Source organism: Numenius arquata, chromosome 7 (assembly GCF_964106895.1).
Source record: "Numenius arquata chromosome 7, bNumArq3.hap1.1, whole genome shotgun sequence".
NCBI lineage: Eukaryota > Metazoa > Chordata > Aves > Charadriiformes > Scolopacidae > Numenius > Numenius arquata.
In genome coordinates, this window is record NC_133582.1 from 16,084,310 (window position 1) to 16,109,914 (window position 25,605).

At 38.2% G+C, this 25,605-nt stretch overlaps 1 protein-coding gene across 2 annotated transcripts in view; it reads right to left on the reverse strand.

The window, feature by feature from the left end:
• Positions 1–25,605, reverse strand: part of CDK19 (cyclin dependent kinase 19) — a 120,795-nt gene that overhangs the window by 37,491 nt on the left and 57,699 nt on the right. For both annotated transcript variants that reach the window (XM_074150283.1, XM_074150284.1), the window contains exon 4: positions 25,079–25,219. In XM_074150283.1, the coding sequence (XP_074006384.1) occupies positions 25,079–25,219 (141 nt within the window). The remainder of the gene's footprint in view (positions 1–25,078; positions 25,220–25,605) is intronic.

The following is a 25,605-nucleotide window of genomic DNA, read 5'->3' on the forward strand; positions in this document are numbered from 1 at the left end:
AGAAAACTGTTTGGTCAACATTTTTCTGATACTGAAGCACTAGACAAAAGTATACCATATAGAGTAAAATATCTTCACATCTGCTTCTCTTTATAAGCCTTACATACTGTGAACTCATATTAGTGTCACTGCTCTGATTACACAGCATCACTTTCAACTTGGGTTGTTTTCAGCTGTTATCCTTAACTTTAAAAAAAAGGACCTATCTCATTATATTTTTTGCCTAGATCTGTAAATCCATACAGTTTTCTTATGTTTCCCTACTCTCTTAGAATGTTTGACTTTGCAAAGCAATATCATTAACAAATCTCATCCATATATTTATCATCTAATTCAAATCAATAATGTTTCTACAGATACTATCAAATTGAGAAAGGCCAAAAACAAAGCTGATTACTACAGCCCATGATCTGAAAAGGCAGTAAAATCACAAGGAATCCAAAATGCTTTGAAACAGCACATCATTCAAATGAAGTAAAAGCTTGTTTAAATCTAGAAAGGAGGAAAAAAAAAGAGCAAAGCAGAGGCAGACACATTAAGCAAATATATGGCAAGACAGGAAGCAAAGAGTACGACAGAAAGCAATTTAAAAAAAAAAAAAAACCAAAAAAAAAACCAGTCCTAAAGTTTTTGCAATAAAAAAGGAAAATACAACAAAGTGCCAACACGTAAAATTTTACAGCTAAGTGTAACACCAGGTTGTTATCTTTAAACCTGAAAATGTACTTGATTATCATCAGAGAAACATCAGTGACAACAAAAACATTTTCAAACATATTCATAGCATGCAGAAAACTAAATTTAATGCATATAAACATATTTATTACTATGATAATACTACACACGATAATTATTTTTATCTCTACTCTTCTTTTAAAAATAATTTTAAAATGAAACACATCCATGTCTTTATCAGTTCTGTAAGTGTGTGCGACTATTTGAGAGGAAAAAAATCTTTTGCATAATCCTGAGAGATGGAAACAGGATATTCCATCATAAACCATGGTGTCAGATTTTGTTAGAGACTTATGTATTTCATATCTCCTGAACTGATATGGTCAAAAGAATCATTAACTCCAGAGAGCAGAAATTCTAATAGCAACCAGAAGTGTGGAATTTACCTCAAGCTCTGGAACTGACGGTAAATAGCTAGAAGTAGGAACAAACTGTACAGAAGATATCCGAAATATTTCTTTGGAATGCCTTAGATAAAGATTTTGGTTAAACACATTCCTTGCCTGTATCCATTACATGTTGAGAGGGGAAACATAGTGTTTTCATAATGAAGCTAGCAATCAAATAAATCTTTTCATGTTTCTATATTCTTTTAAAACTCCTCTATGCACAGAAATTACAAATACTAAAACTATACCTACAGTTCAACCATAGGTCTGCACAGAAAAGAAAAGAAAAGAAAAGAAAAGAAAAGAAAAGAAAAGAAAAGAAAAGAAAAGAAAAGAAAAGAAAAGAAAAGAAAAGAAAGACCCTGAAATATGATTATCTAGCATACAACAACAGCAAATATGTGACTATGCAGGCTTCATTTCAGACTGATTTAAATCACCCCATGACTCTGGATACTCTTTGGAGAATCAGTCAAAAATCATACAATGCTTTGGGCTGGATGGGACCTCTGCAGGTCACCTGGTGCTTAAAACGGGGACATCACCCTTCTCAAAACAGTGCCAACTTCAAAGATAGAACTGACTTTGAAGCTGCATCACGTTGCTGAATGTCATAAGTGAGGGAGTTAAAATTCTCGAAGGATGGAGGTTCCTCAGCCTTTCTGGCAGGCAACCCCTTGCACTGTCTGACCACTCCCATGATGAAAAATTGTTTTCCATCACCTAATCAAAATGTCTCCTGGGGAAATGTGTGTCTCTGCCACTTCCTCCTTCCCCTACATACCTCTTAGAAAGGCTTCATCTTTTCTACCACCTTCCATGAGGCAGTTAAAGCCCAAGCTGAAGATGCTGCATGCTGCTGAGTGCAGTGGCAGTAAAGGTGACACGTAAAGCTCTGTCACCCTGTTACACTCCTATTGCACCTTTGGCTGAACAGTTACACAGCTATAAGTTTAAGACTGGAAAGACACATTTGAGATGACAGACTAAGCCTAGAAGTCCAGGCTCTGGAACACACTCGCCACAAATGTATTTTACCACGGCAAAGAAAGACTTTCCGCCCCCGCCCTCCACATTTTTACCAAATGTCATACAGAGGAATTACCCAGTACCTTCAATTCAAGTTGCCATGCCTTCAGTTACTCTCATATATAACCACCCTTATGATAATTAAATCAGTGGTCAGGTAAAGTATTCATTTCTCTGTTTTACTCCATTTTTCACAGGTTGGATGTTCTCTTATCTAAGCAGATATCTCAACTGATGTTAATTCTTTAAATTCACTCCCCTCAGCCCTACCCAGTCACTCCCCCGGAATAGCCAAAACATTCATGTTCCTTGTAAGAATGCTCTGCTTCAAAATCAATTTGAAACAATGGCTTCAACAAGGGCAAATGTAGGGTCCTGCACCTGGGGAGGAAGAATCCCAGGCACCAATATAGGTTAGGGATGGATCTTCTGGAAAGCACTACGGACGAGAAGGATCTGGGAGTCCTGGTGGATAGCAAACTTTCCATGAGCCAGCAATGTGCCCTTGTTGCCGGCAGGGCCAATGGGATCCTGGGCTGCATAGGGAAGAGTGTGGCCAGTAGGTCGAGGGAGGTCATTCTCCCCCTCTACTCTGCACTGGTGAGGCCACAACTGGAATACTGCATCCAGTTCTGGGCTCCCCAGTTCAAGAGAGACAGGGATCTACTGGAGACAGTCCAATGTAGGGCAACTAAGATGATTAAGGGATTAGAGGAGGAAAGGCTCAAAGAGCTGGGGCTCTTTAGCCTGGAGAAGAGAAGGCTGAGGGGAGACCTTATCTATGTTTACAAGTACCTAAAGGGTGGGTTGAAGGATGATGGAGCCGGACTCTTTTCAGTGGTTTCCAGTGAGAGGACGAGGGGCAACGGGCACAAGCTGGAACATAGGAAGTTCCATTCAAATATGAGGAAAAACTTCTTTCCGGTGAGGGTGACAGAGCACTGGAACAGGCTGCCCAGGGAGGTCATGGAGTCCCCTTCTCTGGAGATTTTCAAGACCTGCCTTGATGCAGTCCTGAGTAATGTGCTCTAGGCAATCCTGCTTCAGCAGGGGAGTTGGACTAGGTGATCTCTAGAGGTCCCTTCCAACTCTGACAATTCTGTAATTCTTAAGCAATTGCTCTAAAATATATTTAATTTATAAACTCAAGGTGTTTGATCATTGTTGAAACAGGAAAAGACTATTCACCAAACTCTATTCCCTGGCTAATCAATGGATAATATAGTTGCAGTTATGTCACCGGAAAATGGACTGCAAACACAAGGGGAATATGAAATAAGAGTAATCACAAGAGGAGAATATAATTCTGGGCTACGTAAAAGTTCAGAAATGAAACAATCTTCCTTTCACACACCATTTCTCTCAGGTTTCTTACGGCTGACAGAGCATTAAATTACTGCAAGACAAAAATGAAAACTCCAGCCAACTTTGGCTGTCGGGCATTGCTTCTATTATAACAATCTTCACAATGTACTAGTGTACCAGTGGTTTCACCCCAATCAATGACAATGCAGTTCAAGTGAAAAAGAAAAGAATGAAAAAAAACCTCACATTAGGAGAATGCCAAAACATTTGACAAAAATTAAATTTTATGTTGCTACGCAACATTATCCAAAGCATTCTGCTGGTGCTAGTGCTGCAATAGCATATTTGAACTTAAAATGTTACATGCAACCTTGAGAAGGACAAAGAAGGGGGAAGAGGGAAAGGGAAACGGAGAAAAATATGATCATAAATTATCAATGAAAAATAAAGTGTCATAAAATAAATGTTTAAATAATAAACTGAATTCACATTGTCTCTGGGATTTTCAACACATCACAGTGCACACCCGAGCAAAATTCCAGGAAACTACTCAGCAATCATCTAGGGCCTTGTCTTTAGACCTTGTCTGGGCTCCTTGGGAGACCCAAGGAGAGCACGGGACAAGACAGATTGCTCAACCTCTGCTACCCCATTTCTGAGCCGTGCAGATGTGCAGGCCCATCGTGCATGGGAACAGAAGAAAGACTCACCTCAGAAATAATTTGGAAGAATTTTCTGCTTTCTAATATATTACAAAGAGGAAATGGAGAAATAAATTTCACTCCATAAAAGCACAGTCAAACCGTTCCCCTGTTGGGGCTTCAAGAGACATCCTGAATGCCCCAAGATACTGCAGTCAAGCCAAGACTACGCATCTCTGCGTCAAGTCCTTATTAGATATTCTTCACACATGATCTTTTCTCAGAATAACTACCCAAAGGCAAACGAACTGAGAAGATATTTGCACGTGTGAAACATTACAAACACTATCACTTTCTTCACCTTTTTAAAGGCAAAAGCTAAGAGACAGAAAGTCTGACAGAACACTACCATGAGAAAGCCCGTGACTATACAAAGCTTGGGACTAGAATTTGAGAGGAGGGGGAGATGAGATGGTGAGATTCTCACGTGTTCCTGCTGTTGGAACTCTGCTTATTTGCATTACTTTGTTTCTCTTACAGGAGCATGAAAATTAGATACCATAATTGCTACTTCTGGTAATTCTTTCAGTTGCAGCACTAAATTCCACAATCACCAAATCCTGGCATTTGTTTTATACAATATTCTGACTACTCCTCCTGGTTTAGTAGGGTTATTAAGATAGGAGGATGAAGCCCCTATCCAATCACAGGACAAATGACTGAAAGTGAGACTGCTGACACTGCCATAAAACATTTTGTTAATTGCCTTTCACAAAGTATCTTTGGCAGTAAAACTCCAATACCTCCATTCCCCAGAGAGTCTGCTAGAGTCAAAGAATTAACAAAGCTTTTCTGACTGCAATAAATAATATAGTACCAAATGAATAGTTATAAGTGTAACCCGTTTTCATTACAAACCAGCTTCTGCTTGGATAGCTTAGATTGACTGAATTAGGTTGAAATAATAAAAGTTCTTCAATGGAAATTTCAAAGGAGGAAAAGAATAAGAAAAAGGTAGTGTGGTTACCTAGAGAGGTTACTTCCATGTTGAGTGGGTCTTAAAGAGTCCCTTTTTGTCTGCAAATGGGCATGGGAACATTTCTTAAGGGACTCAGAACTATGTAATACATTTCTTTTATTATTATTTTTTTAGGGTATAAACTTTTGGTAGCATTTAGAAGAGCAATAAATACATTAATCTTAAACCTCTGATTGCTAAAATCCTCTAATGTGTAGTAATATTTCATATTGTTTAATTAGCTCCTGTCAGTTTATTACATACATTATTTTGCAGCATTAAGCTACATTATTTATCCATTTTTTGGATAAACGCTCTTTTCCTATGATTATAATCTCAAGAGAAAAAAAAAAAAAAGAGCATCCATCTCTACTCCCCACTTCTTGCCGAGTCTGAAGACTAGAAAATCTAATCATTATGTGACCAGTTTAAACGTCTGTTATACTATAGCATCAACTTCTCTTTTGTGTGGAAATAATTTACAACGTAATCCCAATCTTTCCATAATCCTTCACAGAGTATCTTCTTGAAGCAAGCTCTTAGCTTCCAATACTTGCAGGGATAAGTTACGTGTCCTGTTCTCACCATGGTTTGTCCGGCAGATCAGTGTTGAGTCTTCAGGAAGACATTTTATCACCCTAATACAAGCCTTGATGCCTACAGCAATACTAACTGGGATTTAACAGCCCAGCGGACCACAAGGTCTCAGACTCACCATCCAGTTACCATGTTCTAGATGACTTACTGATGTATCAGTGGAGGCAGCACAACTTCACATGGCGTGCGGTAGAAAAAAAGCAACTATGGACCACAAAGTGAGTGGATGCACAAAGTACCACTGCTCAGCTGACACATTTATTACAAAGGAAGTTAAGCAAAACATACCCTTTTAAAAACCATCCTAACAGATACTCTTTCCCTGTTTTATCACTATCACTCTGTTCGCCCCAGGCCCTAGATAAAAATCTCTCTCCATCTCTCAGTCAGTTCATGCTGAAGATACTTCCTCACTTCCCAGTTTCCTGACTTTTGGGGGATCCTCAGGCCCATTCAGGCTCTGATTTTTAAGGACCTGAACACCAATGGCCAGGTTTCTTTAGCAACAGTTATATTCCAAACCCAGTTTTGTATCAAAGTTGGAGAAAACTGACTTTCCTGGTTTCCCCTTGGAGGTTGTCCCAAGGTGTCTCCATCTGAACAAGCAGCTATGAAGTTTTAGAAGTAACCAGTAAATGGGGTCTACCCGGGGCGTGCTAAAATTTTGGTAACAAATGATGGATCACATTTCCACTGTCATTCAGAAGTGCGACTGACGACATTAACCAGGAGAGCAGAATGCCCACATCATCTCAAGAGCTGTCCTGCGTCGTGCAGCCCACCCCTCCACAGCCCTGCTCCTTAAAGCAGGGCTCCCGGGGGGACTGGTGTGCTCTGCCCCTGTGCCAACAGCCTGCCCTTCTGCTCCAGCTGCTCCTCCTGGCCAGGGCTGCAAATGCTCCTGTGCATCAAAAAGTGCTAATGAGATTTTGATGAGGCGGTGCACCTAACAGGAGACATAGCAAAACATTTTTTGATATACTGCCAATATTCAGCGTCAGACTTCAGTATCACCAAGTCAGTAAGAGACCAGCATGATACGACAGTCTTCTTAAGTCTTTTTGTTCTACATGAAAAAAGCCTAAAAAGTCAGGCAGAGGTAACAAAGGATATATTTAGAGAAAGACTCATAAGTTACAATATTTCTACTTGTTTTCTGAAGCCTGAAAGAGATTTATTCATTACATGTCAGTTTTAGATACTCCCCCACACAAATGAGATTAAGAGATAAAGTAGCACATCTGTATGTGTTTACGTTAATGATGACTTTATAATGTTTCTCAATACAAACTAATTTTAATGTATGCACTCCCTGTAAAATTTTATCAGTGAATGCTATGGAAAGGAGCCTAATGTTCAGCTGGCATTCAAATTTTCACGGTATTCCTTTTGTACTGCAAGCACTAATCTTCACTACAGCACAGGCCCAGTCTGATAATAAAGGTCTATATGGTCTAGATATGATTGAAGAATTGAAGGCCTAACACTTAAATCAACAGTAATTCAGTATTACCAGCATCTCAAAACAATTTGAAACCTTCTCATCAAGACAATTCTTCACATAAATTAAAGATCTTATGTGCTTAAGCAGATTTTCCACCAAGTTAAAATAATTTTCTAACAGGTCAGGCAGGAACAAGCATAAACCATTTGAATCCAGAATGTGCTTTCATTAACAACCATAAATAACTGAAAGCTATAGATCTCTTGGCAGAATACTGCCATTCCAAACCTGAGTGAGCACTATCTACACAACAACCCAATTCAAGTGATTTATTTATGCAACACTTCTCGTACACAAAGGGCAGAATGGATAAAGCACTGACCAAGTGGCTGGTGCTCTGGAAAGCTCAGAGGCCAGTACAGCAACAGGGCAGAGGAGCAAACACAGAGCAGCACGTGTCGTGTAGGGAAGAAACAGCAACTGCACAGACAGGGCTGGAGGGGGCTGATGTCAGAGAGGGAGAAAACTTGGAGAACGGTAACCAGAGAAGCTCTCTCAAGCAAAGACCAACCCATAAAACAAGGAGCAAGGGACAGAGACCAAGGAAAGTATCTGCAGACACAGGCATGGCTGGTGAAGGTTGGAAAAGGGATACGCACAACGGGACAAAAATTGGCTCAGAACACAGAGACTGAAAACCTGAACTTGGTTCAAGAAAACAAAACCTATTTAAAGTTAAGATTTAATATGCCAATTAGAAAGTTATGGAGACCACAAATTATCCTTTAAGAGTCACAAGCATTTATCCCAGTTACTTCGCTGCTGTATGTATAGTCCAAGATAGTTAAGTTTTCTTGTCTTGGAAAAGAGAAATATTTTCGTTTGTCAGATACCACAGTATTTACACAGCTTGATAAATATTGAGTTGCAATAATTATCTTTTTTTTTTTTTAAACATAAAACACTTTCCCTTTGTAGAATGGCATTTGGAATTTGTCTTTTAGTATCACTAGTCACAGCCCAAGACAAGCTGGCAGCAAAGGCTGTAAGCACTGTTACGTAGCCTGCTGTCTTGGGCATGAGAAGTATTTTTCCCTACCCATAACTGCTTCGAGGGTTTCCAGGTTTTCACTCAAGAAAAACATCACTTCCTTATCCAGAAAGGTCTGTCTTTCTGCAGAATACTTTGCATCCACTCATTTTAAAACAGCACCTCCAAAATTTCAAAGTAAAGCTTTGCAGATACCAAGGCAAAGTCTGGTGGACACAACAAAGGAAGATTCATAGCTCCTCAACACTATCGCTTTAGAGCTGTGAACACTGCTCCCTCCTTTCCATCTATCAGTCTCTTACTAGCAACGAGACAGTGTTTGAGGGTAAAAATCTCAGAACTGTTCAGGCATTCTTGAACCTAAAAACCTTGGTCACAAAGAGCTCATGCAGCACTTTGGTGCTAGTGGGAAATGGCTGGACCCCTCATACATTTGCTTGAATAACCAAATGCGGTAGGCTTAGCGCTTCTCGAGAGCACAAATGAGGGGTGAGATCCCACCATTAAAAAATGGTTTATATATACATCCATTGAATAGTCATGGTTATATTCTTAGTATTTTCTACAGGCATTTTCACGTGCAGAGTAACAGATTTGAAGCAGCCTTAGAAATTCGTGCAGCTAGATGAACAAATTAATTAGGCTAAGTGAAAGTGTGAGTTGTCAGCACCTCAGCTAACGTGTGGGTAACTGCCATGGGCACACTCTTATCATGCGGTATCTTGCAATAAGCAGTAAGCAACTTGCTCCTTTTGATGAAGGAATAAAGGTATCTTTTATTTACCACAGGACACTGCTGGTAAAAGTGTGCCCACAGGCAGGTGGAGCAGCTAAAGGTTTCCGAGTTCATATTCCCACTTGCACTACTCACAATAAAGTTGTCTCCATCAAGAAAACATGCTTATACTCTGACCTGCAAGTCTCAGATGAAGAGGTTCCTCAGTTTAGAGAATGCATGTGTGATAACTGAGCTGTAGCAGAGCAGTGGAGAAATGTCTCATTAAATGAGTTTATTCACCTACCCCAATTTCTTACTGTGTTTACAAAGTCAACACAAGATTGAGGCAATGACATGTTGTCAAATTCATGATTATTCTATTAAGGCTTCCATAATATTTGTAGCAACTTTCTAGCCCTCAAATTTAAGATAACCCAGGTAAGATAAAGAAGAGTGTTTGTATTGAGTGTATTTGACATAGTGACTTGAAGTGTTCATAGAAATGAACAGTTTATTAAAAGTGGCAGAGTAGCAAGTAAAACATTAATTTTCTGTCCTAAAACTGTCTTGATTTGTGAATGTAAACAGAAGAAAAAGCTATGTTGGAACACAGGCCAGAAAAATTTACACAAGAAGCCAGTAATTTTTTCATTTCCTTTTTTCAAAAGTGTACAAGAACTTTTTTGGGAAAATTAAAAATTAAAACATTGAATATGTTTATTTAGTATAAGGTACTGCTACAACATGGCATTTCAGGTTCTAAAAGTTTGTTTCTGTAGTATATTACTAGTATCTTCATTTTTATTTTACTACCTAATAAAAAAGCATCAAGAGACAATTATGTTAACAGATGCTTTCATGAATAAATACATTAGGTATTAGTACTACTAGTCCTCGTTAATGCAAACCAAATAGCAGTTCTTGGCAGATTGTAAACAGGTGGTGTTTAAATATTTTAGGTAGCCAACTTAAAACAAGGTGTGGGAGTCTGATCATTAACTGCTTTTGAAGATTAGGCTCTTTCCAAATGACATATGCAGCACAAAACCAAAAAAATGATTAAGTCATCTTAGAAAAATTTAACCTAACCCATTAGCAATTATTTAGTTATTTATTAACTTGTTCAGGTCTCTGGAATTATTTGTTATACTTTTATAATAGTTCTGTAGTAAGCATCAAGACCCCTCTTACACACTGAATTGATATTGCTGTACTGTACCTAATGCCATGTGGAAGAGCTAATTAGTTATTGACTGGGAATGCCCACAGCCAGTTTTTAGCACCAACTATTAAAAGATTTTTCAATTAAATCACCAATTGGGACAGATTCTGGACTGAAGTCTGCAGTTGAAAAATTTTCAGACACATTTACAAACTTGCCCTGCAAAACAATGGCAAGTTAATTAATCATGATATGGGATCAGCTGGACACCTCCAAAAACCTGTATTCTGTAATACATATACTTCCAATAATATAAATAAAATAAACATTTCTGGAAAGTTAAATTTTTTTGGTTGGTTGGTTCTTTTATTTTTGAAGTGTAAGGACAAAAAGTGATCTGCTGTAAAGAAGAAAAAAAAAAAAAGCCTGCCAAACCAAAATAGATAAAAACGCTCTTTTTTTTTTTTTTGGTAAAGGATTTTCCCAATAATCTCCAAATGCTTTATAAGAATTATATACAAACTAAGACACGTGAGAACTATAGATTGTAATAGCTTAAACATACCCAACCATGACAACTATTCATTCTTAAAGTTACTAACGGAAGTTAAAAAGCTAGAAGGCATAGGGAAATAAGATTTGGTAGATCTAATTTTGAGTGGGGAAACACAGAAAAGCTCTTTTGAGTGGCACAAGCCTTAAGAAAGCCAGTCTCAAAATCTTTTCTGAGGCAGAACCACCACAGCAGGGGCTGCTACCAGCTTCAGAATCTAGAGACCCTTAGGTTTTAATGAGTGTATGAAGTTTTTGAATGAGTATGGTACTTTTCACGAGACACTAAAATAAAAGAGGGTCATTGCATCTGGAGTGAGCGAGCTTTTGCCCCTGTGTCGGTCAAGGTATGAAACGTAATGTTCTATCTGTACCAGCCACTGCAGAGCTCAAAGTTGTGAAGGCCAAATGGAAGAGCAATAATTAAGGTTGTGAAGATGAAAAAAGAGGAGTATTTCAGGAAAGTCAAAGCTGAGTCAAGGTTATATGAGTAATGTTAAAGAGGCAGCAAAAGGCAGATCAACAGATACGGGAACGTGGGCAGAGGAGCAGGAAGTTGGAAGCAAATGAAAGATTTGCGTCAAGAAAGAAAACAGAGAAGAAGAGTTGGGAAGACGGCTCTACGTGCCGAAAACAAAATCTGAAATAGTTCAGAACTAATTATAATATTTTTCCATTCAACAATTATGCCCTTTTTAAAAATGAAAAACAACCTGCATAGGCATGCAGTGGCTGCGGATACCGCCAATTCCCGAGAAACATTCTGTGATTCACGCCAAAAACATGAGCATGTTAAAGTGTGGCAGGTCAAGTTGTCCTAATTTTTTTGTATTTTTTTAAAATTAAACAGCTCCAAACACATAGTACACTTTCAAAGACAGACATGATCATCCTTGCTACAGCAAATTTGCCCCAATTTACTAGGAAAAATGTCTATGTTTTTAGTGCTTGAGGTTTATGATTTACCTTCCTATTGATGCTGCCAACAAGTCCTTGAACATTCTCACAAAGCATCAAGTGCTTAAAATGCAAATAAACTCCCTGTGGGAATTTTTATTTTCTTTTTTCGAACTGCATAAATAGGCTAGGTGCTCAACTCTTGTTCCTCAAAGCCAGATTACGACTTTTGAAAAGCGTACCGTACAAGGAAATACCTTTGAGAAAACCCCTAGCTTTCAGAACATACCAGGGCACTTTCTACACCCTGTTACTCTGTCCCATGTTTTGTATATGCTATGGCCATCAGCTGAAATTCTTCTCTATAGTTGCAATACCCATTTTAAAAACAGTCACATTACAAACTTAGGACCAGGGTGAAAGTCTAGGGAACTTTTACTAGAGGCAATAATACCTTTAATACAGATTTAATGGCTGTAATGTCCCTCCTATTAAAAATCCAAAAGCTATTAACTCATTTGACAACTTGAAATCTGATGATAAAAAGGGATGAAAATAAGATGAAAAGGTATACTGACACATACCCAATTCTGAACACAATTTTTTGTAAGACTGAAGTGGTTCTAGTGAACTAAAAACCAAACTAGACTTGCGCTGTACCCAAAAGGTTGAATTATTCTACAAGCTCAACATATGCATACCAGTCAGAAAAAACACCCAAACCATACAGTCATTATTATATCGACACTTTAGTTACTAGTATTTTAATGAAATCATCCTCAGAGAAATTAACACAGTAGCTGTCCAGTTTTAATGATGGTACGTTAGGCGATTTTATGTCAGTCTCATTAAGGAGTGAGATATCAAAGGACTATGCATTTTCTGCAGGATAGAAACATGCAGGTGAGCAGTTACTACAGAGCAACTAATGCAGAGTAAATCCACACCCTAGACTGCCTTGCTGTAACTTGTTCACATAGCCATACCCTCTGCTTTAGTTTAAGTTTTTCAACTAAATTAAATTAAAACTACCTAAATGCTGAAGAAGGGTTCCAACTCATGTGCACCAGAACAGCTGTAGAGTTTCAAATGCTACGGCCTCCAGCAGTCCACCCTGTCTCTCCACTGGAGATAATCACCCAGACAGCAGATGGTTGTAGCGAACGGGCTCCTCTGTCACGACCCTCCAACCCACTTTAACACCTCGACAGGAATAAATATACCTTTGTCAAGGCAAAAGTTAGTGCTGGGACTGCAGGCTGGGACAACCACAGCAGAGAAGTACACTCGCATCACTGACTGTACCACTGACTGTGGTACCCAGCATGGCCTCTGGTGCAGCAGAAGGCTGGGCAGTCTGAGACAGCACCACCTCGCAATGGCACAGCTGAATTGAGCACAACTCAGTTTTCAGACCACTTAGAATAGCCACAAAGAAGTTTAACACAATTTAGTTAATCTATTTCAATAGATAATGCAGACTTTCCTGAATGTTCCCGTGTACAGCACCCCAGAGAAAGAGATTAGCATCTAGTATTTTTCCAATGAAGCAAAAAGAAAAGTCGTAAGTGAGCAGAACGAGGGGATCAGCGCTTCGGTAAACTACAGGTTATAAAGGGATATGCATCCCTACAGACAGGGATTAAATAAGCATAAGAACTTCCACATTGCAGGAGGAAAAATACCTTGAAAATGAGATAAACTAGAAAGCAGCTCAATTTGTTTACCATTTTTTCAAACTTAACACATCACTTGCAATATACAGTCAGGTATTTTTATGTTACATAGAAAAGATGACTTTTAGGTCTCCGAAAATGTTCACTGCTACTGCAAGCCCTTCCCATCCCGCTACAGTAGCTGGCACCAAAGAAGAACAGCAGCTCCCCACCGGAGCAAGGAAACATACAGCGAGAAATAAGTTTCCAAGTAAATCTTGCATCCTAGCAAACAGCAGCAGTCAGCCACCTGTAGCATATGTATTTGCCGGCAGTAAATTTAGTAGAATAATTTTGCAGTAGCTTCTTACTATCTAGATAACCAGAATTTCAATCACACACATTACCCAAAACCTAAATGGGTCTGCAATTCTAGAATCAAGAATTCAAATTAATATTTACTTGATAAGCAATCAGTTTTAGGGCTGAGACTGGAATTCACATCCTGAATTTCAAGAAGCAAAAACAAATTTAACATCCCATTTAAGAGACTTAGTTTCAGCTGAGCTGACAAATAGCTAATCATACTCACAGCTCAACAGCCACAAAAATAATTTTCATAGCATTAGAAGTCAATATCAGCTCATTAAAATGTAAACTACTGGAGTTTGCACTTAATTCATACTTCTAACAATCATCATCCACAACTGTTACATCAAAAGTAACTATATGAAAGGCAAATCAAAGTAGAAATGTACAAGCATGCTTCATGGATTAAAGAAAAATGTAGAACAGAAGACACATTTGTGAAAAAAACCCACTCTTGGGCAACAATTACAGCATAAGACAAAATGGCTTGAGAAGCTGAAATCCTCCATTCCAAGGGGAATTTCAAGAATGCAAAATATTGTCTATAGAATTATTTTCTTAGACATGAATTATATTTGAGAACATCAGCTACATAGAACATCATCATGCTAAGTTTGGGGATTTAGGCTCAATATTTAAGCTAGCAGAATAAGCACGCTTAAACTCTTAGTACCACCTTACTTCATTTTTATTACTATTTTGATAATTTTTTTTAGGTAAAACTCTTCAACAACAACAAAAACCACTCGGAAGTGGTTAAACAGATATAAAGTAAACTAATACAAAACCAAACAAAATTTAAATTCCAAGTTTATTATACCAGTAGGAACCAAAGCATCACAGAGGGGGACTAGCTTGGGGGTGGCAAGGAGGGTTGTCTGAGAATGCAAAACCATAATCCCAACATAAAAACCATTTTTTCAGATGCCATCAGCTTACTTAAATAGAATAAAAGAATTTTCACACTGTTTTTCACTACTTTAGAAAGTAACACAGGAAGGTTATTGAACTGTTGGGGAAGTGCTTCTACAAGCCACTGAAAAAGAACCCAGAAGGTCATAGCGAGTCATGCTCTTAGACCACTGAGGCTCTGAAAAAAGTGGAACAGGGGTCTGTCAAAATATCTGTCATATATTCACATGGGCTTTAGCTTCCAGAGGGCAGGAAAACAACAGAGATGAGAAAGAATAGTTTAAAAAGCCCTGTTTGTACAGAGGTTTGGTATACAGAAAACCGTACGTGTTTAAGACTGGCTACTTGACCTATGACAAGCCTTTCTTGTCTGGAGATCTTTGCTGCTTCACTGTTAATAGATGAAAAAATATAAATACTTTTACCAGTGGTCAAGACATGCTGAAGGTTTGTTCCTGTGTTTATTAAAATGGCTTTAAAATTTAATTCCAAGGTGTTTCTACATGAAATTCAGAAAAACAAGTACAAGACTACCATAATCCTATCTAAAGATGAATTTGAAGACCTAATGCCCAGTTTCTGAGAAGACCACCTCACATAGTCGGCCACCTCACAGACTGTATAAAGGATTTCCTTGATTTTCCTTACCTGACACAACTGTGGTATTTGGTCTTAGAGCTACAGTAAGGCCAACGATTTCTGAAACATTAGCCAGAAAGCAGAAAGGATGGAGGCTGGAGAAGAAAAAGAAGCCCTGAGATAAGCCATCAGTGAAACACCAGCTTATCAGTCCTTTTCAGCAGCAGGGCCAGTTTCATTGACAATGTTCACACATAACAGAACCGAAGAATAAACTGACATATTAGTCACTGCAGCTTCCCATATCGCTGATCAAAGATGCTTAATTTAAATGCAAGACATTCTGCAATGCTATTGCAACATCGTAGTGAAGCACTAATACCTACAGTATGCTTGCAAATAAAGAGAAATGCACAAGGGAAAGCACAAGACGGCAAGCAAATGTGAAGAACAACAGTGTTTTCATTTTTTCTTGATTATACGTTGCTACATTAGTCGTCTTCACTAATTTTAACATAGTTCTTTTAAGCTTCATTAATTTCTACTACTCTAAATATGAACATGTCAACAACGTGGTGCCGATCTTTGTAGCCTTATTCAGAATGGGCAATGAGTCCAAACAGAAATCATCTCATAGACACACTTGTAGCCAATCCCATTATCCCAAGAGTACTTTCTCCAACACACACACAAAAAAAAAAAAGGTATTTTACAAACGAAACCTTTTAAAAGCTTCTTCCAAACTTTGCTTTTTTTGATTTAGAACACAAAACTGTGTTTGCTCACTCCAAATGGTCAGCTACACCAGTAAGCTAAATACACTGTGTATTTACTACAAACCTTCATACAGCAGATGGTATCTGAATTGGGGCTATTAGAAAAGATGACATTTTCCTTCTGTTTCTTCTGCATCAGGACAAAAAAAACCCCCAAAAACCAAACAAATAAATTCTAGAATTACTTTAATACTTTTGCTTCCTTCTCGCCCTTTTTCCACCTCAGGAAAGAGATATGAAGCTCACAGGAGCCATATGTCATCTGTTGACTTTAGCAGCAAAACGCAGCCAAAGGAACATTAAATCAGTCCCTTTGTTTCTTCTGACTCATCTGAATTTATATCCAGTCAGGGTTTTATGGGCATAAGCTTGTTTCAGAACCTGAGGTAAAACATTTTTCTTTACCTGTAATTATTTTTATTAGTAAAAATTAATCTACAAACATCTTAATACTCTTGCCACAAACCAAAAGGCATGCATTAGTCAGTCTCAGAAAAATTGCTGTTTCCATGTACTCCATAGAATTAATACTCTGTGCACGTCTCCATAAACCTTTCTAAATCATTGTGAAGATTTGTTTTTACAACTAAAGGAGAAAAGCAAAGTTCTGCGTAATGAGAAATGCACCATTTTTGGGTAGGTCTCCCTCAATAAACACCTAACATTTAAAAAGAAATAAAACAGAAAAGCACATGCGGATAAAACTCAGTGTGCTATTCAGCATGTAAAACTTCTGGTTCATTTATCTATCTGGAAGTATGTATCCATATAGACACACATATAAGCACCTGCATACTGTTGTCCCTCAGCAGGAAATAAAAAGGTGTATCACCCCTCTAACCAGATATAAAAAGAGGAAAAATGTGTTAACCTTTCAGCTAATAAATTCAACTCGCTTTCTAAAGTCATCATGGAGTCTAATCTCTCAAAATACATAGGTTTAGCTCGCATTCCTTTTCTTTTGGGAAATCTGCAAGCTGAGTATGATCGTTACTAAGGTTCTTTGACACTGTGCAAAGTCCCCTTCACCCCAAAGAGATCATGCAGATGGATTAATAAAGATTAAGAGGCTTGAGCCCATACACAGCTAGGGAAGAACATGAATAGCAAGTGCATTCGAGCACCCTTCTCATGCACACACACAAACACACACGATGACACAGAATGGTGGGGATTACAATTACAGTGGCTCAAAAAAGTTTAAAGAAACTGGCAGACAGGTTGACTCGTTATTTATTTATAGGAGGTATGTACGCGCCCAAATGGGTGAATAGGGCCAAGAAGCTTTTCAAGCCAGTGCAAAATTACTGGCAGAAGGCAGGACCCAACAGTTCTGCATTCCTACACAGCAGCTGCTTGTCAAGAGAGGGATGCATGAACCTACATCTAAATTTACTTTTGATATCAGCACATAAAAATCCTTTTTTAGAATTGCTGGTGAAAGGGGAGTTTCCCACACTTGTAATTCTACATTTTATCTTTCAAACCCACAGTTGGCTTGCTTAGCAAAATACAAGTGAGACGTTTAAAAATCACTTCAGTTCTGCTGCTTTTTAGGTAGCTTCCCTAATTATTTTTTGGCCTGGAAAATCTTCTTGGGAGGGCACTGGACCTCTCTCATTTCTCAAAGGCTTTGACATGAAAGCAGAACTAAAAAGTCAGTATCCACTTAAAATTCTAAGAAATTTTCTGGTGCCTTCATACAACATGTAATTTATTTTAATTCTTAAGTCTTTGTTAATACTTCCAGATCATCAGAAGAAGAGTATCAAGAGAACTACATAAACCACACATATTATACTGCTATCACTCAAATATTTCATAGCACATCAAGCAGTAAGCTACAAATTAGACCCATAAACAGATAACAGATCATGAAACAGAGACAAAGACAGGTTAAGTGAGTTGTGTCATATGGCAGCAAAGGTCCAGAGCAGTGTCCAGGTATAGGTCCATGGTAAGAGTCTGCAGGATTACATACTGGCTAGAGGAGAATTACTCTGAGAAAATGACTGGTTTTTAAACTAATCCCTAAACTAAAAGTCAACTAGTCAACTAAAAATCCGAAAACCATTGGAGTTTTATTGAATTTAATAAAAATGAATTACTGAAAAATTACTAAAATGTTCATATTCTAAACACACATCATGATGAGTCATTTGAAATGCTTGTTCTGAGTAAATTAATAATAAATATTTATTTTTTTAAAATCACAAATTGATGACTAAGAGGATGAAACTCTAGTTTAATCATTTTTGAATAGGCTGTGCCTTCGAGGGAGACAGAAGTTGCTGATTCCCATAGAAAGTCATCTGTCTGGCCCCTTCAGTTTTCTTTCTCCTTTATTTCTGAGGGGAGCAACCCACAATCTCCACATAACCCTGAGAGTGAACAACTACTGTGTTGCCCATTATGCGCTGCTCCACAAGAGATGTGGAGCTGGAACACCAGAGAAGACAGCTTGCCCTGAGTGCCATCGTGACCAGCCAGAGCCAGCACCCATCATCACACAGGCATCTTGTGGCTCTGCTGAAGATTTACCCTTGGGAAGATAGTGGGTTTACTGTTACTGTAGCAGCTGGATATTCAGGGGACTTGTTAAGAAGCCTGAATCTGGGAGCTCATGTGTCTGATCACCCTAAGGGCTGTCTACAGACATTTGCTTTATAAGCAGACATGCGGAGTCAAAATTATATCAAACCTCAGCTGTCTACTATGTCCTTCCACCCAAAATGTCCAGATTAGCACTCCATAAATTCTGCAGGTGGCAGAAGTGCATGGACACTTCATAATCCACTCTGGGAAGAAACACAAACTGATTAGCTTAAGTACACAATGAAAATAGCTTCTGCTAGTACAGACGACATAGTGAAGCAAACTACAGGAGACATACATGATCTCCTCTCACGTTAAGAGACAAGGGGATGGTAATAAAAAAGCTGGAGATGGGAAAACAGTAGCAAAGTCTTCATCACAGCTGGATTCCTCCTCCCTCCCCCTCTTAGTGGAATTAGAGTGAGAAGGTTGATTTGGAGAGAAAGGGTTACACCGAGAAAACCACATGTGAACACGGAAGCACCAGCAGCTTAGCCCACTCAGCAGCTGAAGTGACAAGGAAAGGCCAGCTCAAGTAAGATTTGGGCCTGACTGTTGCAATTGGATGGGACATCATGAAAATCCTGCGAAAATTAGTCTTTGCTACCAGTGAGGACAGTGATGCAGTGTTATAACTCGCATCATCTTACACAGAGATTGCTGAAAGATAGAATGGCAGGAAAAGGAAGATTTTTGCTGACTCTCCTTCTTGGTCTCTTTGTTAGCTGTGCCTTCTGAAAAAAAACCCACACCTAAATAAATGCATCCTTGCTTCAGTTTCCCACTGAAATTCTTCCTATTTTTCTTCCCCATTCTCTACTCCTATTAGTCTCTCTTCGTAATATAAGCCATAAACTCAGGTATATCAATGGAGTGGAGATAGTAATTATCAGCTTCAAAATTCTAAAACATTTGCTGTCTAAGTGACAAAAAGCAATCCTTAAGCTTTCACTACAACCTTCTTTCTTCACTGAAAAATACTACCCTAAGAGCTGTTCTGCAGTATATAAGGACCTTACACCAAGAATTTGCTTCAGTATTTAGTCACTTGATTGCAGAAATCTACCGCATTACCATGCATTCTCTTCCACAGCAAAAGCAGAAGTACCCTTTCCTTGCAACTGCTGTTCATATTTGCTTTAATTGCCAAAGAAGGTATATTTATACTGACACCATATACTGTAAACTGGACGACCTGAGATACAAGCTCACTCTGCTTTCCGTCACTGGCAAAAAAAATATTCCAAACAACTGTAACTAGATTTTTCAAAATACACAACCGAAAACACCACATCTTTGATTTCTTATGTTGAGACATTTCAGGTGCTTATTTTATTGTTATTCGCCAAATGCTAGGCACTAACAAATTTACAGGTACCAAAATGGTTAAGGAGAAGGAGGATTGCAGATCATACACTTAACACTGCCAGCAGAACAGGACAATGCTGCTGAAAAATGGAAGCCTGCCCTGCCCTTATGTCCCATCCTTGTCCACTTGGCTCCCACACAAACATCCATCTTGCCCGTACATCCACCTTACATAAGCATTTGTGTAATTGCATGCTGAACCAGACCAGGGACTGAAATCACAAACAGATCAACCTCTTCTTCTTGAGTCTAATTTTAACCCATGTTAGTTTTCCAATCGCCAGCTCAGAGGAGGAGGAACACAGTGGAGAAGAGAGTAATAGAGGCAGCATGGCCTCCTGCATCAAGTTATCCATCCAAGCCTGCTCAGGGAACCACCTCATCTAGAATCTACCCTCTGTCTCACAGTTTAAACACAATTTTTTTTCTAAACAGAATAACATAAATCGATTGTTACGGTGAAAAGGAATTTGTTTGAAATGTCTGCAGTGTTAAGACTCATGACACCTTTTGTTCCATCAGAACATGTTAACTCTGCCCTCTACATAAATCAAAACTGTGAGTGCACAGGTGTGTCAAAGGTTGAGTCTTTTCACCTATATCACTGCTGTTCCATCTAAGAGACTTTTGCTGTAAACTAATCTCTAATTTGTAAAATGACACATGCAGTCAATTTAGCTGTAGAGGGGCAAAACCTGGGAAACTGGGAAATTTGTAGTCAACAAGTATTTAAAATTATAATAAAAACACTTTAGGAACTTGGCTCATTTTACAAAGTTAGTTTATACAACTATTGCAATGAGCAAGTTTCCAATTTCAGAATGCTGAAACCAACTGTTTAACGCAATCCTAGGGGGAGGGGGAAAAATACCTTAATTTCTCTATGAGTTTGATTTCCAACATTCATTTTTCAACCAGTTGTTTTAATAACATTAAGCAGAATTCTAAAGAAATACTCAAGGATGTAAGTGGAATCTTAAATGCATTCCTGAATATGGTTTCTGTACACTTAAAACATCTTCCAGATAATACCTCCCTCCAGGAAAATACATCCTGTTACATATAGAAACTGCTTTTATCAAGTTCTAAAAGAAATGGTCTCTGCCTGCTTTTGTCCTTAAGCAACTAACATCAACTACAGAAGGGTTATTAGCACAAGAAAAACTGCCAAAATCCTTTCTGTTGCCAATGTGAACACACACCGTGAATAGTATATGGAAGATATCAATTTTCAGACGTCTCTGCAAAGTAAGGCCTCTGCTGAACATTCCTGTAGAATCTAAATAATTCATGTTTGGGTGACAAGGGGACAAACATGTTACAATAAAACCTGAAATACTGTAATCCACGTGGTGCTTCTTCTAACTTGCTATTGACTGAAGGTACGGAGCACAATTTTAGATCTCCTTCAAGCACCCAGCCCACAGTGTATACACAGAGTACTTTAAAAAACAAAAACTTCGTATCAACAGGTTCTTTCTCAAATATTTATCTATATTAAGCTCTTGTTCATAATGGAATGCCCAGCAGCTAGCAGAGCCAGCAAAGCCTCCCTCCTCTCATGTGCGGCTTTCAGGAGTGCAGCAATGTTGAAAAGGCAAAACTGTCGTTGCCCAACAACGTGTAACCCAACAACAAAATGCCATTCCAAATGGCTTGACAGGAGAACAAATGTACGGATTTTTATAGACTTATGTCAATTCTAAAGTGTATAAACTGACTTAATGCTATTCAAAGAAATCAAAACTCTAATGCTCCTGTCTCATTCTGTACTGGTTTGAATCTTTCAGCAAAGAAAATTACTGATTAATATTTTCTAAATTAGCCAAAAAAACCTATATCTAAAAAGCTAGTTAGCACCTTTCAGCTACCTTCAGGATAAGAAACCCAGAAACAAAATACCCTAAATACTACAAGAAGTTAAAAGATACACTAAATTATTTTCATATTTCTAGAAGTACAAGTGAGAGTGTATTTGGTGTTATGATTTGCCTCAGCTGGGGCACTTTCCTGAATTTGGGCTTCTGTTGCAAGAGTTTAAACTGACATAAGGCTTAACATCAGAAGAGATTCAATGTAAACATAAAAGTTACACTGATTTAGAAACACAATTGAATTTAAGCTTTTAAAAACACTTGCACTTTCATCTAAGTATTAAAGAGGTGCATTTTGACAAAATAATCTGATCTAATGGAAGATGATTCTAGAACGACCTGTTGAGCTTTCTGCCACCAGCTCCAGCCTCATGCTTCTGCGCCAGCTCCCGTACACATTATCTCCCAGTGAGATCCCCCAGGGAGCTAATCCTGCAGACAACGAGCTCTGCAGAAGAGCGAATACAGTTCAACTCCCTGAATGAGCTCACCATGAGTCAGGTGAGTGTCACCTGCCAGGCCATTAAAATGGGTGGCAATGCCTAGAAGTAGTGAAGAAGGGAACGAGACTGTCTCCTTGTGGTAGAAACAGTCCAATAGCTCAGCCCAAGGGCAGGACATGTACTGCAAGTCTGCAAGTTCACATTGCTCACCAGTTTTATTAGTGTGCCATGTTTTTGTTGGTTACTGCTGTTCTTAAAATTGTTCCTTGAGATTATTTTTATGGTATCTAAAAATATGGATCCATTGAGAACAAGGGTTTTTTGAAAAGCACATTTGGTATTCTAGCTGCTTTAAAAACTCTGATTTAAGACAGCACCAAATTAAGGATTAAAGAATGTTCTTCAAATACCTCCAAGCAAGTACTCTCGCAAATACCTAACCTCCCATGTTTCTACTTTTTCATTGCAACATTTGTTAAATAAATTCTGAAGGTCATTTCCATGGCTCAGGAGAATTTGACTAATATTATGATAAATATTCTTTGAGAATCTAATTTATTTTATTTTTAAAAGGCAATGAAATAAGCATAACATGACTTTTATGGATGTCACCATCTTTGGTCTACATCCAAATGCATGCTAAAAATAGTAAGAACAGAGTTATATTAAACCAGGAAAGTACAAGGTGTCTTGATACAAAATATTGGCTTACATAAAATAGAAAAATATTTTTCCAGCGGATGTAAACTAAAACAGCTAAGAGAAAAAACACCAGACAAATTGCTCTTCATCTTAAGACAACACTAGAGATTTAGTATTGATATATTGTGCAAGAAATTTATCCCAGTAAAATCACTTCCCAGATACTATTCTTAGAAGCAAAAGCCACAGGTATGAGCATATGAATAAAACTTAGAGATATATAAAATTTTTGGTTAACTGAGAATTTAAATTGGTTACTAAGTGATTACATTAACTCCCAATTTCAAGAGCAGACAGGACACATGCAGAATAACATCTGTTTTTTTCTTAATGTGTTCAAGATAAAAATAACTATTTGAAATACATGAATTCTTCAGAAATCCACAATGATTTTTAAAAAGGCAAAAGATTCTGAATACACCTTTAAGTCACCAGTGTACCAAAGCAATTTTACAAATGGTTTCCTTTCTCTCACAGAGGTATCCCAGAATCCATTAGCATAAATTTATTCTCATACCAAGAACATATTAGGACTCCACAAATTTCTGTTCCTCTCCCTTCTCAATTATGCCAACATCAATCAAGCACTATCATTCCAGTGCCATGAAAAATAGTCGTCTTTTTTGTAACAGCAACCATCACCTCCCAAAGTTCCAAGAGACGAGACAGAGACATTAGGCACCAGCTTTGCTGCAACACATCAACAGATAACACTTGTAAAGTAGCAGCACTAGTCATGCAAAACACCCGGTGCTGCAGGCTGGAAAGAGCAACACCGGCAAGAAAATTCTTTAAGGTATTTGTTATTATTATCCTAGACACCATCTTGTATTTGCTGTCGAGGTATCAAGTTCATGTATGGCATCTGAGTGTATATATATTTAATAGCTCCATGAACACATACACTTCCCTTAAATATAGCTGAATATAGACTTTTCAGGTGTTCCTTCTCAAGCTGTATCTAATTACTTCTCAGCACTTTGCCAAAGCAACAGCTGTCTCCTTAGGAAAGTAATAATTGTAGCATGAAAATCAGGGTTGTACTTGCTTTCTGCTTTTGCTCATGGCTGCTATTCCAAAGGTGGAAAAAAAAATCCCCACACAAACATACTAACATCTGGAATTTAACAGAAAAACTGACAATAAATACCAAGGAACGAGGTAAAAAAAATAAAAATCCTTACCAAAACCTGAAACCCCACTGTTATTAGGTATTATGACAAAAAATAAAATAAGAATTATTTCAGAAGATGTCTGTGACTTTTATTCCAGGCCTGTCTTAGGTTTATTCACATATTTTAAGAAAAGATTTACTCTACATCCAAAAATTAATTCAAACTCCTATTTACTATTAAAGACTCAAGAACAATCCATGTCTCGCAAAACTTAATTGGCACTTATAAGTTTCTGGGCATGCATCCCTATTCTGACCTACTGGGGCAACTATGAAAAATAACCAAATAAAAGCAGTGGCTTTATACACAGATTACACTACAGCTGCTACGACACCTTCCACCGATGTTACAATAGCATAACTATTAGAACAGATTTAGCATATTAACCATCACATTGTTTGTCTCATGCCAAAAATTCCAGGTACAATGCAAGTGGCAGCGAGCACTATACCCATATTAGTATTCTTCTTTTTGCATCCCTTGGTAGCACTTCACTTAAGCATGAGGAGTGGTGGGAAACTTTAAAGGGAAAAGGGTAGCTAAGACAAGGCAACTGGCTGCCCTTGTAATCTGCAATCAACTTAAAGAGCCACTTCAGGTCATGAGAAATTTCAAGATGACAACTCTTTCATAGTTCTCTTCCCACGGTCAGAAAAAAATACCACATGGAAAAGAAATACTCCATGAAAAAACTACTCTTTCACTTGCTTTTATGGTAACTTGCACGTAAGCCAAACAATGTACAAGAGTATCAATCACTTTCCTACTTAAATGCCTTTTCAAAATCATGCACAAACTTATAAGAATGTTCAACCAACGTATATCCAGCTGGCTCATGTACTGTTTTCAGATATTGGTATCTGCAATCCTTTTACCGGATCTAGCATCATTGTCTGAGCTCAGATGACTCAGATAAAAACAATGTGAAAACGTAGTTTGTTTTCATGTTTAACTTCTCCGTTGGTCTCCTGCAACAATCACAGGAAGAGCTGTAGGGATCGATACGCAAGATTACTAATAGGGACTTTTCTTCTCCTACCCAACAACACGCACGTGAAACTTTCTTAACCAGGTAATACATGCAACACTTACCAGATCTCTGTGAAGCACCCAGTTTGCATGGAGGTAATGGATTCCATCGAGGATCTGGTAGAGTAGGGATTTAACCATAGATCTTGGCAACTGCATCGGCTTTTTGTTTGCTTTTGAGGCACGGTGAAACTTGATAATATGCTAGAAATAAAACAGGTAGAAACATAACGTGTGTTAGATAAGTAGAAAGGTTTTCTGTTGTCTTGGTTTTTTTTAAGCTATTAACACTAAATAATGGAATGAAATACAGTATTTGTTGAACTTTGCAATTAAAAGTAATAGTGACATGCTCACAATTTTCTTAAATCATTTTTATTCTCCATGTTGCTTTCAAAAACAGTCGACAAGCTTTTGTTAACATCTAAAGACTGGCTACTTACCTCCAGTAAAGTGCCTTAGACATTCTCCTCCTTCCCTCCTCCCCATTTGGGATCCTCTTACCCTCAGCTGCTAGAGCAGAACCTTCCAAACCAGTGGTATCTACCAGAAAGAGGACCACACTCTATGCTTTCACACCTTCCCTCCTC